Source organism: Zalophus californianus, chromosome 14 (genome assembly GCF_009762305.2).
Source record: "Zalophus californianus isolate mZalCal1 chromosome 14, mZalCal1.pri.v2, whole genome shotgun sequence".
Lineage (NCBI taxonomy): Eukaryota > Metazoa > Chordata > Mammalia > Carnivora > Otariidae > Zalophus > Zalophus californianus.
This window is the reverse complement of record NC_045608.1, coordinates 23,322,443-23,338,890: the sequence shown is the minus strand read 5'-3', so window position 1 is coordinate 23,338,890 and position 16,448 is coordinate 23,322,443. Positions and strand designations below refer to the sequence as shown.

At 37.3% G+C, this 16,448-nt stretch overlaps 1 protein-coding gene across 4 annotated transcripts in view; it reads right to left on the bottom strand.

The window, feature by feature from the left end:
• The window catches only part of HORMAD2 (HORMA domain containing 2), a 94,621-nt gene that overhangs the window by 39,542 nt on the left and 38,631 nt on the right, over positions 1-16,448 (bottom strand). The window contains exon 12 of one of the 4 annotated variants that reach the window (XM_027575180.1): positions 847-935. The exons of the other annotated variants lie outside the window; for them this stretch is intronic. Within the exon in view, the coding sequence (XP_027430981.1) occupies positions 915-935 (21 nt within the window). The 3' untranslated portion in view covers positions 847-914. Of the gene's footprint in view, positions 1-846; positions 936-16,448 lie in introns of those variants that run through there. 4 annotated transcript variants of the gene reach the window in all.

The window sequence follows — 16,448 nt, the reverse complement described above, 5'->3', positions numbered from 1 at the left end:
ATTAAATGGAAAATTCCTAGAAAGACACAAACTACCAAAACTGACTCAAGAAGAAATAGAAAATCTGAGTAAGTCTATAACAAGTGAAGAGATTGAATTAATAGCCAAAAAAAAAAAGGCAAGAAGGAAAGAAAGAATGAAGGAAAGAAAGAATGAATGAAAGAAAGAAAGAAAGAAAAGAAACCTACTCACAAAGAAAAGCCCAGCCCCAGATAGCCACTGAATTCTACCAAACATTTAAAGAATTAATACCAGCTCTTCACAAACTCCTCCAAAAAGTAGACGAGGAGTGAACACTTCCAAACTCATTTTATGAGGCCAGTGTTACCCTGATACCAAAACTGAAAAAGACATCAGAAGAAAAGAAAGCTATAGATTAATATCGCTTATACATATGAACATAAAAGTCCTCAACAAAATATTAGCATACTAAATTCAGGAACATAAATATATATATACACACACATATATATATACACATATATAAATATACATACATATACTTATTTGTATATATTATATATATAAATTTATATACATATATTTATCTTTATATATATAATATACATATATACCCTGTGACCAAGTAGAATTTTTCCCAGAAATGTAAGCTTAGTTTAATGTCTGAAAATCGATTAATTCAATACATCATATCAAAAGAATAAAAAACAAAAATCACATGATGTCAATAGATGCAGAAAAAGCACTTAAAATCCAACAGCTTTTCATGATTAAAAAAAAACACTCAAGAAACTACGAATAGAAAGGAACTAACGCAACATAGGGCATCTACAAAAAAATCATACTCAGTAACATACCTATTGGTGAAAGACTTGATGCTTCACCCTTTAAGATCAGGAACAAAACAAGAATGTCCACTCTGACCATTTCTGTTCAAGATTGTAATGGAAATTCTAGCCAGGGCAATTAGATAACTAAAAGATATAAAAGGCATCCAGGTTAGAAAGGAAGAAGTAGGGGTGCCTGGGTGGCTCGGTGAGTTATGCATCTGACTCTTGATTTCAGCTCAGGTCATGATCTCTGGGTCGTGGGATCAAGCCCCACATCAGGCTCTGTGCTCAACACAGAGTCTGCCTGAGATTCTCTCTCTCCCTCTTTCCCTTTGCCCCCCCCCCCGAGCTCTCTCTATCTCTCTCAAATAAAATAAATAAATAAAATCTTAAAAAAAAAAGGAAGAAGTAAAAGTGTATCTATTTCTATTACACGGTCTTATATATAGAAAATCCTAAGGAATCCATTACTATTAGAACTAACAAGTTCAGTGAGTATATTAGTTGGGAGTTCTCCAGAGAAACAGAATAGGATGTGTATATGTATATAGAGAAATTTTTATAAGGAGTTGACTCAGACGATTATGGAGCCTGGCAAATCTAGAATCTGCCCTATGGGCTGGCAGTCTTGCGACCCAAGAACCAATGAAGCAAGTCTAGTCAGAAGACTAGCAACCTGCAGACTCAGGAGGGCCTATGGTACAGATGAAGTCTGAAGGCAGTCTGCAGAGAATTACCTCTTGCTTGGGTGTGTGGTCTTTTTGTTCTATTCAGGCCTTTAACTGATTGGTTGAGGCAAACTCACATCATAAAGGCCAATCTGCTTTATTCAAAGTTCACCTATTTAAATGTTAATCTCATCAAAAAACATCCTCCAAATATCCTTGACATATAAAATTAACCATCATAGCAAGGTTGCAGGATACAAAATCAATATACGAAATTCAATTGCATTTCTATACACTTGCAATGAACAATCCAAAAATGAAATGAAGAAAAACCAATTACATGCACTATAGCATCAAAAGAATAAAATACTTAGGAATAAATTTAACAAAACAAATGTACAACTTATACTCTGAAAACTATAAAACATTGCTGAAAAATTGGGGAAAATCTAAATAAATGGGAAAATATCCCATGTTCATGGATCAAGAATAGCTTAGTATTGTTAAGATGTCAATAATCCCTAAACTGATCTAGAGATTCAATGTAGTCTATGAATTCCAGTTGACTTCTTTGTAGAAAATGACAAATTTCTGATTTGAAAATTTAAACAATTCTAAAATTCATATGAAATTGCAAAGGACTCAATAGCCAAAACAATCTTGAAAAAGAATGAAGTAGGAGGACTCATACCTGATTGAAAACTTACTACAAAACAATGGTAATTGGGGCACTTGGGTGGCTCAGTCATTTAAGCATCTGCCTTCAGCTCAGGGCATGATCCCAGGGTCCTGGGGTGGAGCCCCACGTCCAGCTCCCTGCTCAGCAGGGAGCCTGCTTCTCCCCTCCCTCTGCCATTCCCCCTGCTTGTGTTCTCTGGTTCTCTCCCTCTCTCCCTGTCAAATAAATAAGTAAAATCTTAAAAAAAAAAACTCATTGTAATCAAGACAGTGTGGTAATGGCACAAAGACAGCCATATAGACTAATGGAATATAATTGGGAGTCCAGAAATAAAGCCATGTGTCTATGGTCAAACTGATTTTTGACAAGAGCACTAGGGCCATTTTAGAAGGAAAGAATCGTCTTTTGAATAAATGGTGTTGGGACAGCTGGATATCCACATATAAAAAAATGTCAGATCATTACTTCATACCATATGTAAAAATTCACTTGAAGTGAATCAAAGATCTAAATATAAGAACTAAGACCATAAAACTCTAACAAGAAAATAGAGGGATATAAATCTTCATGACCTCGGATTTGGCAAATAATTCTTAGATATGACTCACACTCACACACACACAGCATAGGTAACAAAAGAAAAATGGATAATGGATCCAAACTAAATGGATCCATTAAATGGATCAAAATTAAAAGCCATTTGTGCTTCAAAGGACACCATCAAGAAAGTGAAAATACAACCCTCAGAAGGGGAGAAAATATTTGCAAATCATATACCTGATAATTAGACCCAGAAAAAATAAAGAATTCTTAACCTCAACAATAAAAAAACAATCTAACTTTAAGGTGGGCAAAAGATCTGAATAAACATTTCTCCATGGAAGATATATAAATGGACAATAAGCACACGAAAATATGCTTGACATCTGTCATTAGAAAAATGCAAATCAAAACCACCATAATATACTACTTACTTCATACCCATTAGAATGGCTAGAATCAAAAAGTAAGATGATAAGTGTTGGTAAAAATATAAGGAAAATTGGAACTCTTTTTTTTTTAAAGATTTTATTTATTTATTTGAAAGAGAGAGCATGAGAGAGAGCATGAGAGGGAAGAGGGTCAGAGGGAGAAGCAGACTCCCTGCTGAGCAGGGAGCCCGATGCGGGACTCAATCCCGGGACTCCAGGATCATGACCTGAGCCGAAGGCAGTTGTTGCTTAACCACCTGAGCCACCCAGGCGCCCAAAATTGGAACTCTTATACACTGCTGGTGGGAATGTAAAATGATACAGCCACTTTAGAAGACAGTTTTGGAGTTTTTCAAATATTTAAACATAGAGTTACCATACGACCTAACAATGGCACTCTTAGGTATATACCCAAGAGAATTGAAAATAGGTGTTCAAAAATAACTTGTATATGAATGTTATAGTAGCATTATTCATAACAGTCAAAAGGTAGAAACAACCCAAATGTCCATTACTGATGAATGGGCACAATATGTGGTATTTCCATACAATGGAACATTATTCACCGCAAAAAAGTAATGAAGTACTTATATAGGCTACAACATGGATGAACTTTGAAGACATAATCCTAAGTGAAAGAAGCCAGTCACAAAAAAACTACACATTGTATGACTCCATTTATATAAAATATCCAATAGGCAAATCTACAGAGTCAGAAAATAGATTAATGATTGCTTAGGACTTGGGAGAGAGGAGAAATGGAGAAATATGGAAGTGATAACTAAAGGTTTGGGGTTTCTTTTTGAGATGATGAAAATGTTCTAAGACTGTGGCAATGGTTGCACAAGTCTGTGTATATACTAACGACACTCAATTGTACACTTTAAATGGACAAATTGCATAATACATTAATTATATCCCAATAAAGCTGTTAAAGAAAGAAAAATGTATAAATAAAATAAATTTTATATGTTAAACACTAAAAAAAATGTATAAATAGAATCATACAGTATGTAGTCTTTTGATTCTGGCTTCTTTCACTTAGCATAATGTATTTGCAATTGACCCACATCGTTGCATGTATTAACAGCTTGTTTCTTTGTAAGTTTATCCATTCCTCCATTAAGGAACATGCAATGTCCAGTTTTTGGACATTACAAATAAAGCATTTGGTATAATAGCTGTTCTAAAGTCCTTATCTACTAATTTCTTTAAAAAAATATTTTACTTATTTATTTGACAGAGAGAGACACAGCGAGAGAGGGAACACAAGCAGGAGGAGTGGGAGAGGGAGAAGCAGGCTTCCTGCAGAGCAGGGAGCCCAATGTGGGGCTCGATCCCAGGACCCCGGAACCATGACCTGAGCCGAAGGCAGACGCTTAACGACTGAGCCACCCAGGCGCCCCTAAAGTCCTTATCTACTAATTTTATCACTGCTGACATTTCTGGGTCTTCTAACTGACTGATTTTCTTTGGTTATAGGTCAATTTTCTGGGGCACCTGGCTGGCTCAGTCAGAAAAGCTTGCAATGCTTAATCTTGGCATCATGAGTTCAAGTCCCACATTGGGCGTAGATGTTACTTTTAAAAAGAATGTTTCTTTCTGCTTTACATGTCAATAAAGTTTTACTGGATTCTGGACAGTAAGAATTTTACATAGTTGAGTGTTTGGATTTAGTTGTCTTCCTCTAAAAAGTGTTGAATTTTGGGGGCACCTGGGTGGTGCAGTCACTTAAGCATCCAACTCTTGGTTTCAGCTCAGGTCGTGGTCTCAGGGGTCGTGAGATTGGGGGGGGGTCTGAACTCAGTGGGGAGTCTACTTGAAGATTCTCTCCCTCTGCCCCTCCCCCCCACTCGCACCTCTCTCTCTCTTCCTCAAATATATAAATAAATCTTTTTAAAAAAGTGTTGAATTTCATTTTGGCAGGCAAATAAGTTTGATCCTTTCAAGGCTTATTTTTAAGCTGTTAAAATTAATTTTGGAGACCTTCATTAAAGGGTTGGTTTAGTTCTACTGCTAAGGCATACCCTTCTCGAGTCCCTACTGAATACTCCAGGTGTTCAACACAGTCTTTCCATGTAACTGGTAATTTTACGAACATTTCCCAGCCCTGTGACAGCTCTAGGAATTGTCTAGTTTACACCTGGGGAGAAAACAGTTTTCTTTGTCCAACCTTATAGAATTTCTAACCACACTTGAGAAACTGAAGATTCAACCAAAGACTCAGGGGATCCCTATGCCAATTTCTAGAGCTCTTTCTCTTTATAGGTCCCATCCTTCTGACATTCTGTTCCCAACTGCTTCAGCTTCCTCAAACTCCAATCTCTGTGTCTTCAACTCAGCAAGACTGCCATTTCTGCCTCCCTCTCTGTGGAGGTGGTCCTAAAAGTACCTCCTGACAGAAAGCCAGGCCAATTTTAAGGCTCATCCTGTTTTTCTTCTCTCAGGGATCACAGCTCTACACTTTCTGTTGTCTGAAAACAGTTGCTTCATATATTTTCCCAGTTTCCTAGTTGTTTACACTAGGATAAGTCTATTAACTTTATTCCTTTATGACTAAAAGTGGAATTTGATCATTCTATTGGATTTCTGTTGTCCTGTGAGATTTTTCACATTCTCTCTTTTATGAATGAATGTAAGATTTAATGGATTGAGGGGCGCCTGGGTGACAAGTCAATTGAGTGCTGACTCTTGGTTTTGGCTCAAGGGTTGTGAGATTGAGCCCCACATCGGGCTCCACCCTCAGCAGGGACTCTGCTTGAGATTCTCTCCCTCTCCCTCCGTCTCTCCCCCTACTCTCTCTCTCTAAAATAAATAAATCTTAAAAAAAAATAAAAAGATTTAATGGATTGAGTATGAGCTTTGAAGCCAGAGAAACCCAGATTCAAATACTGATTCTGATGGTTTGTAGTCAGGCAACTTTGGATATCCTAATTAATGTCTATGCACTTCCATTTCTTCAGCTATAAAATGTTATGCTAAGTTATTGTTGGGATTAGTTGAAACGATGCATATTTAGCCCTCTGTAGGCACTTAATAAATGATGATATTATTATGTATATAACAGCTATTTGTTTATGTGTTATTTTTCCCAAGCAGTTTGAATCAGGGATTTGGCCTATTTGTGTACACTACTATGTACAATGACTCATGCATGATAGGCTTCCATATAAATTTGTTACTGAATTAAATGTTGATAACTTACAATTAGAATATTTTAGAATATTATTTTAAGCTTTCTTCACAACGAGCTTCATGTAGACTTGTTTAAGTATCAAAATAGTGCCATTAGGTATAAAGTTTCTTCTTGTTCTAAATTTGATTATCAAAGGAGGATCCCTCCATCATGCAGGAAGAAGCAAATTTGAGGTCATGGCTTCACAAAATATATACATATAACTTCATTTCTAGTTCTTTTTTTCTTTTAAAGATTTATTCACTTGAGAGAGAGAGAGAGCATTGAGTGGGAGGGGGAGGGGAAGAGGGAGAGAGAATCTGAAGAAGACTCTGCACTGAGCTCAATCTCAACAACCCTGAGATCACGACCTGAGCCGAAACCAAGAGGTGGGCACTCAACCGACTGCACCACCCAGGTGCCCCTATTTCTAATTCTTCTTTACCACTGTCTGAAGTACCAGGCTTCTGAAGTCTTAAGATCTCAGTTTTGAGACCCTAATATAAATGCTAAAAATTACTCACCCTACAATGCCTGGATTTGTTACAAACCATAATCTCATCTGTTTATCAATAGACAATTTAGCCTCAAATGGAAAACTAAAAGCACATATAACAAGTATTAGAAAAATCGGCCAAAAGAATATCATTCTAGATAATTAAGTAACATTATCATTATATTTTTTTCAATGTACAATTGACTAAATCTCAACAGTCTTCACTTGGAAAAAAAAATTTTTTTTTTTTTTTTTACTTTTACTTGCATTTATTTTATGTAGAATTTACTCCTGAGCTATATTGTTTCTTCAGTTTCTTCTGGGATATCTTTTTCTTCTTTGCAACCTCCTCTCTGGTTTAGAAACAATCTGCTCTTTTTCAGTAAGGATCATTTCAATGTGGCAGGGAGAGCTCATGTATGTGTTAATCTGACCAGGAACCCTGTAAATTCTATGCCATATCTTGGGGGCTTTGTTCTCCTGGATGTGCTTAATGATCAGGGAATCTACATCTAAACCCTTTAAGTTCAGAATTACTCTTCGCATTTTTAAGCATATGCAGCAAAAATTCAGCACTTTTTGGGTTACCAACCCTGTGTCCAGCTCCACTGTTTGACCTGGGCACACGTACCAACTCTACCATTGTAGTGAAGGAATGGCACACATTGCTTCTGTAAAGAGATATCTTTCAGATACTTGGTGGCTTTTTGGATATGCATACCCTTGATGGCCTGGGCAGTTTCACTTGTGTTCTTAAAGTGAACACAAAGATTTGAACCTCTTGATTTGCATGATTTTGTAGGGTTTTCTGGGTCAAGTGAATAATGAACTATTTTAGAGATCACCTGAGGCCACTTACGGGAAGAGAAAAAAAATCCTAATTTAAATAGAACCTAATATAGTTTTAGTTTAATGGTTTTAGTATAATGATAACATTGTATTATTTCAGACTATTAGGAGTATCTTTTTTTTTAAACAAACAGAACATTCTCAGTCTTACTCTGTCATTGTGTTTTTTTTTAACAAAACATTTCTTTTAATGCTAGGATTTAATAATAGTACATCCAAAATATTCCTACCTCAGGCTACTCACTATGCTCAACTTTTCTTCTGCTATAATAAATACCAATATACTCTTTATTTCTTTATATAAATGAAACATACACAGATCATCAGTGTGTTCCTTCCCACTAGAAATAACTCTCTGATGTGTTATAGAATGGTCTATATTAAAAAAAAAAGAAATGACTTAAAGGACTGTGGGAAATTCAACCAACTTTCATTCCTCTTTGCATGGTTAGCAGAGGATAAGAATTACATTCTATAATGCAAAACAAAAATTAATTGAAAAAATTTTCCTATTTGACAAAGAGAAACTTTGTGGAAAGGACTAACCCCATGATAGAGAATGATGTGTGGTTTTTAAGTCTGAATATTTTCTGTAGATAATGTGCCTTCTCCAACGTTTTCAACAATCAACTCCACTTCCAAGAATCTAAGATATCCTTGCCAACACTACATTGTATCAAACAAAGCATATATGCTTCATGAGATGTGATGCTATGAAAATCATCAGACTATACTTGCAAAATGCAAAACTTCAGTTCAGAGTTTAGAAGGAGAATATAGGTTCTGAACAAAAAGTCTCTAGTTTCAATCCATTGGCTGGGATACAAAGCAATTCTAAGGAATTCAGAAAATATCTTTCTAGCCCACACTTAAATGGTACCATTTACTTTGGCACTAATTGTACTTTATATTCTAATTTCTCAAAAACGAATCATTTGCACTAATCAAATGTGTCAGCACAAAAGGGTGAAAAATGGGTTTCACACAGGAAAAAAAATGCATCCAAAAATGTTCATTGTACCTAGACAAAATGTTAAACTATTGAACTGGTTTTTAAGACATACTGGTGGCGGGGCGCCTGGGTGGCTCAGTTGGTTAAGCGACTGCCTTCGGCTCAGGTCATGATCCTGGAGTCCCGGGATCGAGTCCCACATCGGGCTCCCTGCTCGGCAGGGAGTCTGCTTCTCCCTCTGACCCTCTTCCCTCTCGTGCTCTCTATCTCTCATTCTCTCTCTCTCTCAAATAAATAAATAAAATCTTAAAAAAAAAAAAAAGACATACTCGTGGCTGGGGGCACCTGGGCGGCTTGATTGGTTAAGCATCCAATACTTGGTTTTGGCTCACGTCATGGTCTCAAAGTCCTGGGATCAAGCCCCAAGTCAGGCTCCACACTCAGCAGTCTGCCTGAGGATTCTCTCCCTCTTCCTCTGCCTCTGCCCCTCCCCCTGCTCACGTGCATAATCTCTCTCTCTCTCAAATGAATGAATAAATCTCTAAAAGAAAAAAAAGAAATACTTATGGCTGTTATATTAAAAAAGTTTTCTGCCTTTAGCTCATTCTCAAAAAACATCATTTGTATGAATTATTTATGCATCAGTTAAATTAATGTGTCACAGATGAGAAAATATACCATGCTGGATCAAGATTACTAGGTACAAAGGAAGGACTAGAAGAGATGTGTACAGAGTGTCTAGCAACTCTTTCTAACATGGAGGTACAGACTCATAAGGAGCTCAGAAAATTAGAAAATTATGGCATATGACCCCCTATCTGAAAAACTGATAAAAATTTGAATTCCAAAACAGCTATAATGGTTTAATAAACTAGGGCCATCGGTCTCTAAAGTAGATGTGGGCAACATTAGCCCTCCATTTTTTATAGCTATCTGTATATGTCAGTAATTACTAGTCTTTTAAGGGGCTGGAGTTAATTATCTCTATTAGAAAGAAGTACTTTTCCCTCGGCCTTTAAATTTAGAATAAAATTTAAATAAGATTCCACATCAGGGGCACCTGGGTGGCTCAGTCATTAAGCATCTGCCTTCGGCTCAGGTCATGATCCCGGGGTCCTAGGATCAAGCCCTGAGTCCAGCTCCCTGCTCCGTGGGAAGGCTGCTTCTCCCTCTCCCACTCCCCCTGCTTGTGTCCCCTCTAGCTGTGTCTCTCTCTGTCAAATAAATAAATAAAATCTTTAAAAAAAAAAAGATTCCACATCCAATTCCAGAATATGTGCTGACTGTCACCATATAGTGAGTTCTTTAAAGAAGCCTGCCCAGGGGTCTCTCTCTAGTACATATGTCTATTGCTATCCATCCAGTTGACCACAACAGAGAAAACAGGCCCAACTTTCCAGAATACTGGTGCCATTGTGTTTGTGTGGCCTTACTAGCTAGATCTTAGCCCAAACCATCCCTATTAGGAATGAAGACCTGTCCTGAAGGTGTTGCAGAGGTAGATAAAATGATAAGGACACATTTAGGATAGGGTTTTCCAGACAGTTCTACGTAACTCTGTTTTGTCCTATGATTCCTTGGTCTCCTACTTGGGTTCTGTGTCCAAGTGGAGTTAGGTTTTAAGAGTTCTCATAACTTAAGAATTTTTAAATTTCAAATCTGTGTGCTTTTATAGTTTCTGGACTTATTGTCAAATTATGATCTCACTTTTACATCATTCCTTGGATCATTTTTTTTTAATTTTAAAGATTTTATTTATTTATTTGACAGAGAAAGAGACAGCAAGAGAGGGAACACGAGCAGGGGGAGTGGGAGAGGGAGAAGCAGGCCTCCCACTGAGCAGAGAGCCCAATGCAGGGCTCGATCCCAGGACCCTGGGATCATGACCCGAGCCGAAGGCAGACGCTTAATGACTGAGCCACCCAGGTGCCCCAATTCCTTGGATCTTAAGGATCATACCAGAAAATAGTACAAATACTTAATAACTCCAACTATGGGTGAAATTTTTTATATTTCTCTTTCTGTGACTGAGATAAGGAATAACCTGAAAAAGAAAATTGGATTAAAATCTTTTTTTTTCAATCTTACAATAGTCTCACAACAATATGATATGTTAAATTTTCTTTACTACAGATCACTGGTGAAAAAGGAGTATAAGTTGTTGGAGTCAAGATTTTGTAGACTTTTTATTTTATTTTTTTAGATTTTATTTATTTATTTGACTGAGAGAGACACAGCGAGAGAGGGAACACAAGCAGGGGGAGCAGGAGAGGGAGAAGCAGGCTTCCCGTGGAGCAGGGAGCCCAATGCGGGGCTCAATCCCAGGACCCTGGGATCATGACCTGAGCCGAAGTCAGATGCTGAATGACTGAGCCACCCAGGTGCCCTTAGACTTTCTATTTTAATAGAAAATTTTATGATGTAAAAAAGTTTTAAGAAATCTTTGAGTTAGAGGTTACCAAACGTAGAGATTGCAGCAAAGCCATAGAATACAGGGAAAGGTATGGAAAGTTCAGTATTGGAATTACAAGTCATAGAGACAGAAGTTCTATACTATACTATACTTTCCAACTTGCTTGGAACATCCTCTGCCTTGATTTCTGCCAATCAAAATATAATTCATCCATAAAATCAGTGCCAACTTATCCTATTTCTGTATTGTAATAACACAGGCTTTGAAGTCCAACCACCTTAATCTGAATCCTGGCCCTGCTACTTATTCACTGTGTATGTAGCCTTTGGCTAATTTCTCTAAGTCTGTGTTCCTCATTTATAAAATCAGGATAATAATAGAATCTACTTCATAAAATAGCTGGGAAGATTAAAAGTGATAATACATGTAAAACCCTGAGAACAATGCTCTGCTGTTAGTTATTATTATTCTGTCATTCATACACTCTCCACTATTATTTCTCATTACATTATGTAAGTATTTTCTCTTCAGCCAGAGTTTCCAAATGTAGAAACTATATTTTGTATGTCATTGTTTTCCTCACAGTGCTTAGCAAGGCATTACTCTCGATAGGAATTTTGAAAATATCCCAGAGAATCTTAGCATGGAAGGGATCTCAGAGGTCAAACTAGTTTAACTTTTCTCCTAAATCATGATTTTCTCTTGCAACACCCTGAAGATAATCATCTATACCCTATCTTGAACACAATATATATCTATACTTGAACACAGCTGGTGACAAGTAGTTTACTTTTCTCAAGACAGCCAGATTTTTTAACAGTTGTCATTGTCAGAAAATCCATCCTGAAGAGGTAGAGAAGCTGGAAACCTTCTGGAAAATGATTTGGTAATACTCATTCAAGAGCTATACAAATTTTCAGGTTCTGTACATTTCACTCCTGATACTATATCCTTTAGAAAACAAAGAAAATTCTGTCATACATACAAAAGTATTTATTATAACACTATCTATAATAGCAAAATCAGGAATTAGCCTAAATATTTTTTTAAGATTTTATTCATTTATGTATTTATTTTAGAGAGAGAGAGAGCACGTAAAATGTTTAAAAGTACACAAAGGTGGGCGCCTGGGTGGCTCAGTCGTTAAGTGTCTGCCTTCAGCTCAGGTCATGATCCCAGGGTCCTGGGATCGAGTCCCACATTAGGCTCCCTGCTGAGCGGGAAGCCTGCTTCTCCCTCTCCCACTTTCCCTGCTTGTGTTCCTGCTCTCACTGTCTCTCTCTGTCAAATAAATAAATAAAATCTAAAAAAAAATAAAATAAAAGTACACAAAGGCAGAGTAAGTACCCAAATGAAACAAAAGGTCACTAAAATTAGAAATGTGAACATTAAGGTGGGACATATTTATAAAGTTAATGTTAAGTATAAAAGCAAAACAGATGGATATATAAACTATGATTAAAGCCATATACAAATATGTATATCTGTGGAAAAAGACAGGAGGTAATGGAACATACAAAAATGAAAACAGTGTCAATAGGATGGTAGGAAAGTTGCAAGATTTGCATTGCTTTTCAAATTACTTTGTCATTATAATATTGCTTTCAAAATTTTTAAGAGAAAGTTCTTCCTTCTATTGAGCCAAAATCAACCTCCTCTCACTCCCTGTTGAGTTTCATTTCCTGTCTCTCCTTCTGTCCTTTAAAATTATACAAAATAAATGAAGTTGAAATATGTGAAAATGGTTATCATAGTTTTAGTACCCTCATTCTCTGGTACTCCAGAAGACAGATTAGAGGGGCAATGCTGATATGAGGGAGACTCAGTAAGGAGACTTAGCTGTCATTCACAAAGAAAGCAGTGATGACAGACTGAACCAGCACAATGGCAGTAGGGCCAAACTTGAGAAATATTTCAAAGGTAAAACAGTTGGAAAAGGTAACCAAAGGGATGTGAGAGGTGAGAACACAAAAGTTGAACACATTCCTGGTCAGGCTATTTGATAAAATCATGGTTACACCACCAACATGATGAACCTGAGAGAAGGAAGAGCATATCTGGTCAGAAGATGAAATTCTAGAGATGTTGAATTTGAGGTACTCGTAGGTTAGTTAAGTGTCTGACTCTTGGTTTTGGCTCAGGTCATACTCTTGTGGTCATGAGATCAAGCCCCACATGGGGCTCTGCACAAAGTGCAGAGTCTGAGACATATTCAGAACATTCCATCCCAAGGCAATGGAATACACATTCTTCTCTAGTGCCCATGGGACATTCTCCAGAATAGATCACATCCTAGGTCACAAATCAGGTCTTAACCAGTACCAAAAGATTGGTATTATTCCCTGCATATTTTCAGACCACAGTGCTTTGAAACTAGAACTCAATCACAAGAGGAAAGTCGGAAAGAACTCAAATACATGGAGGCTAAAGAGCATCCTACTAAAGAAAGAATGAATGGGTCAACCAGGAAATTAAAGAAGAATTTAAAAAATTCATGGAAACCAATGAAAATGAAAACACAACTGTTCAAAATCTTTGGGATACAGCAAAGGCAGTCCTGAGAGGAAAGTATATAGGAATACAAGCCTTTCTCAAGAAACAAGAAAGGTCTCAAATACACAACCTAACCCTACACCCAAAGGAGCTAGAGAAAAAACAGCAAATAAAGCCTAAACCCAGCAGGAGAAGAGAAATAATAAAGATCAGAGCAGAAATCAATGAAATAGAAACCAAAAGAACAGTAGAACAGATCAATGAAACTAGGAGCTGGTTCTCTGAAAGAATTAACAAGATTGATAAACCCCTGGCCAGACTTATCAAAAAGAAAAATGACCCAAATCAACAAAATCATGAATGAAAGAGGAGAGATCACAACCAACACCAAAGACATACAAACAATTATAAGAACATATTATGAGCAACTCTATGCCAGCAAATTAGATAACCTGGAAGAAATGGATGCATTCCTAGAGATGTATCAACTACCAAAATTGAACCAGGAAGAAAGAGAAAACAGACCTATAACCACTAAGGAAATTGAAGCAGTCATCAAAAATCTCCCAACAAACAAAAGCCCAGAGCCAGATGGCTTCCCAGGGGAATTCTACCAAACATTTAAAGATGAATTAATACCTATTCTCCTGAAACTGTTCCAAAAAATAGAAATGCAAGGAAAACTTCCAAACTCATTTTATGAGGCCACCATTACCTTGATCCCAAAACCAGACAAAGACCCCATCAAAAAGGAGAATTACAGACTGATATCCTTGATGAACATGGATGCAAAAATTCTTACCAAAATACTAGCCAATAGGATCCAACAGTACATTAAAAGGATTATTCACCATGACCAAATGGGATTTATCCCTGGGCTGCAAGGTTGGTTCAACATCCGCAAATCAATCAATGTGATACAATATATTAACAAAAGAAAGAACAAGAATCATATGATAACCTCAATAGATGCAGAAAAAGCATTTGACAAAGTACAGCACACTTTCTTGATCAAAACTCTTCAGAGTATAGGGATAGAGGGTACATACCTCAATATCATAAAAGCCATCTATGAAAAACCTACAGCGAATATCATTCTCAATGGGGAAAAGCTCTCCCCTAAGGTCAGGAACATGGCAGGGATGTCCACTATCACCACTGCTATTCAATATAGTATTAGAAGTCCTAGCCACAGCAATCAGACAATAAAAAGAAATCAAAGGCATCCAAATCGGCAAAGAGGAAGTCAAATTCTCACACTTTGCAGATGATATGATACTTTATGTGGAAAACCCAAAAGACTCCACCCCAAAACTGCTAGAACTCATACGGGAATTCAGTAAAGTGGCAGGATATAAAATCAATGCACAGAAATCAGTGGTATTCCTATACACCAACAACAAGACAGAAGAGAGACAAATTAAGGAGTCGATCCCATTTACAATTGCACCCAAAACCATACGATACCTAGGAATAAATCTAACCAAAGAGGCAAAGGATCTGTACTCAGAAAACTATAAAATACTCATGAAAGAAATTGAGGAAGACACAAAGAAATGGAAAAACGTTCCATGCTCATGGATTGGAAGAACAAACATTATGAAGATGTCAATGCTACCTAGAGCAATCTACACATTCAATGCAATCCCTATCAAAATACCACCCACTTTTTTCAAAGAAATGGAACAAATAATCCTAAAATTTGTATGGAACCAGAAGAGACCCCGAATAGCCAGAGGAATGTTGAAAAAGAAAAGCAAAGTTGGTGGCATCACAATTCCGGACTTCCAGCTCTATTACAAAGCTGTCATCATCAAGACAGTATGGTACTGGCACAAAAACAGACACATCGATCAATGGAACAGAATCGAGAGCCCAGAAATGGACCCTCAACTCTATGGTCAACTAATCTTTGACAAAGCAGGAAATAATGTCCAATGGAAAAGACAGTCTCTTCAACAAATGGTGTTGGGAAAATTGGACAGCCACATGCAGAATGAAACTGGACCATTTCCTTACACCACACACAAAAATAGACTCCAAATGGTTGAAAGACCTAAACGTGAGACAGGAGTCCATCAAAATCCTAAAGGAGAACACAGGCAGCAACCTCTTCGACCTCAGCCACAGCAGCTTCTTCCTAGAAACATCACCAAAGGCAAGGGAAGCAAGGGCAAAAATGAATTATTGGGATTTCATCAAGATAAAAAGCTTTTGCACAGCAAAAGAAACAGTCCACAAAACCAAAAGACAACCGACAGAATGGGAGAAAATATTTGCAAATGACACATCAGATAAAGGGCTAGTATCCAAAATCTATAAAGAACTTATCAAACTCAACACCCAAAGAACAAATAATCCAATCAAGAAATGGGCAGAAGACGTGAGACATTTTTCCAAAGAAGACATCCAAATGGCCAACAGACACATGAAAAAGTGCTCAACATCGCTTGGCATCAGGGAAATCCAAATCAAAACCTCAATGAGATACCACCTCACACCAGTCAGAATGGCTAAAATTAACAAGTCAGGAAACGACAGATGTTAGCGGGGATGTGGAGAAAGGGGAACCCTCCTACGCTGTTGGTGGGAATGCAAGTTGGTGCAACCACTCTGGAAAACAGTATGGAGGTTCCTCAAACAGTTGAAAATAGAGCTACCATACGATCCAGCAATTGCACTACTGGGTATTTACCACAAAGATACAAATGTAGGGATCCGAAGGGGTACGTGCACCCCAATGTTTATAGCAGCAATGTCCACAATAGCCAAACTGTGGAAAGAGCCAAGATGTCCATCAACAGATGAATGGATAAAGAAGTGGTATATATACACAATGGAATATTATGCAGCCATCAAAAGGAATGAGATCTTGCCATTTGCAACGATGTGGATAGAACTGGAGGGTGTTATGCTGAGTGAAATAAGTCAATCAGAGAAAGACATGTATCATATGACCTC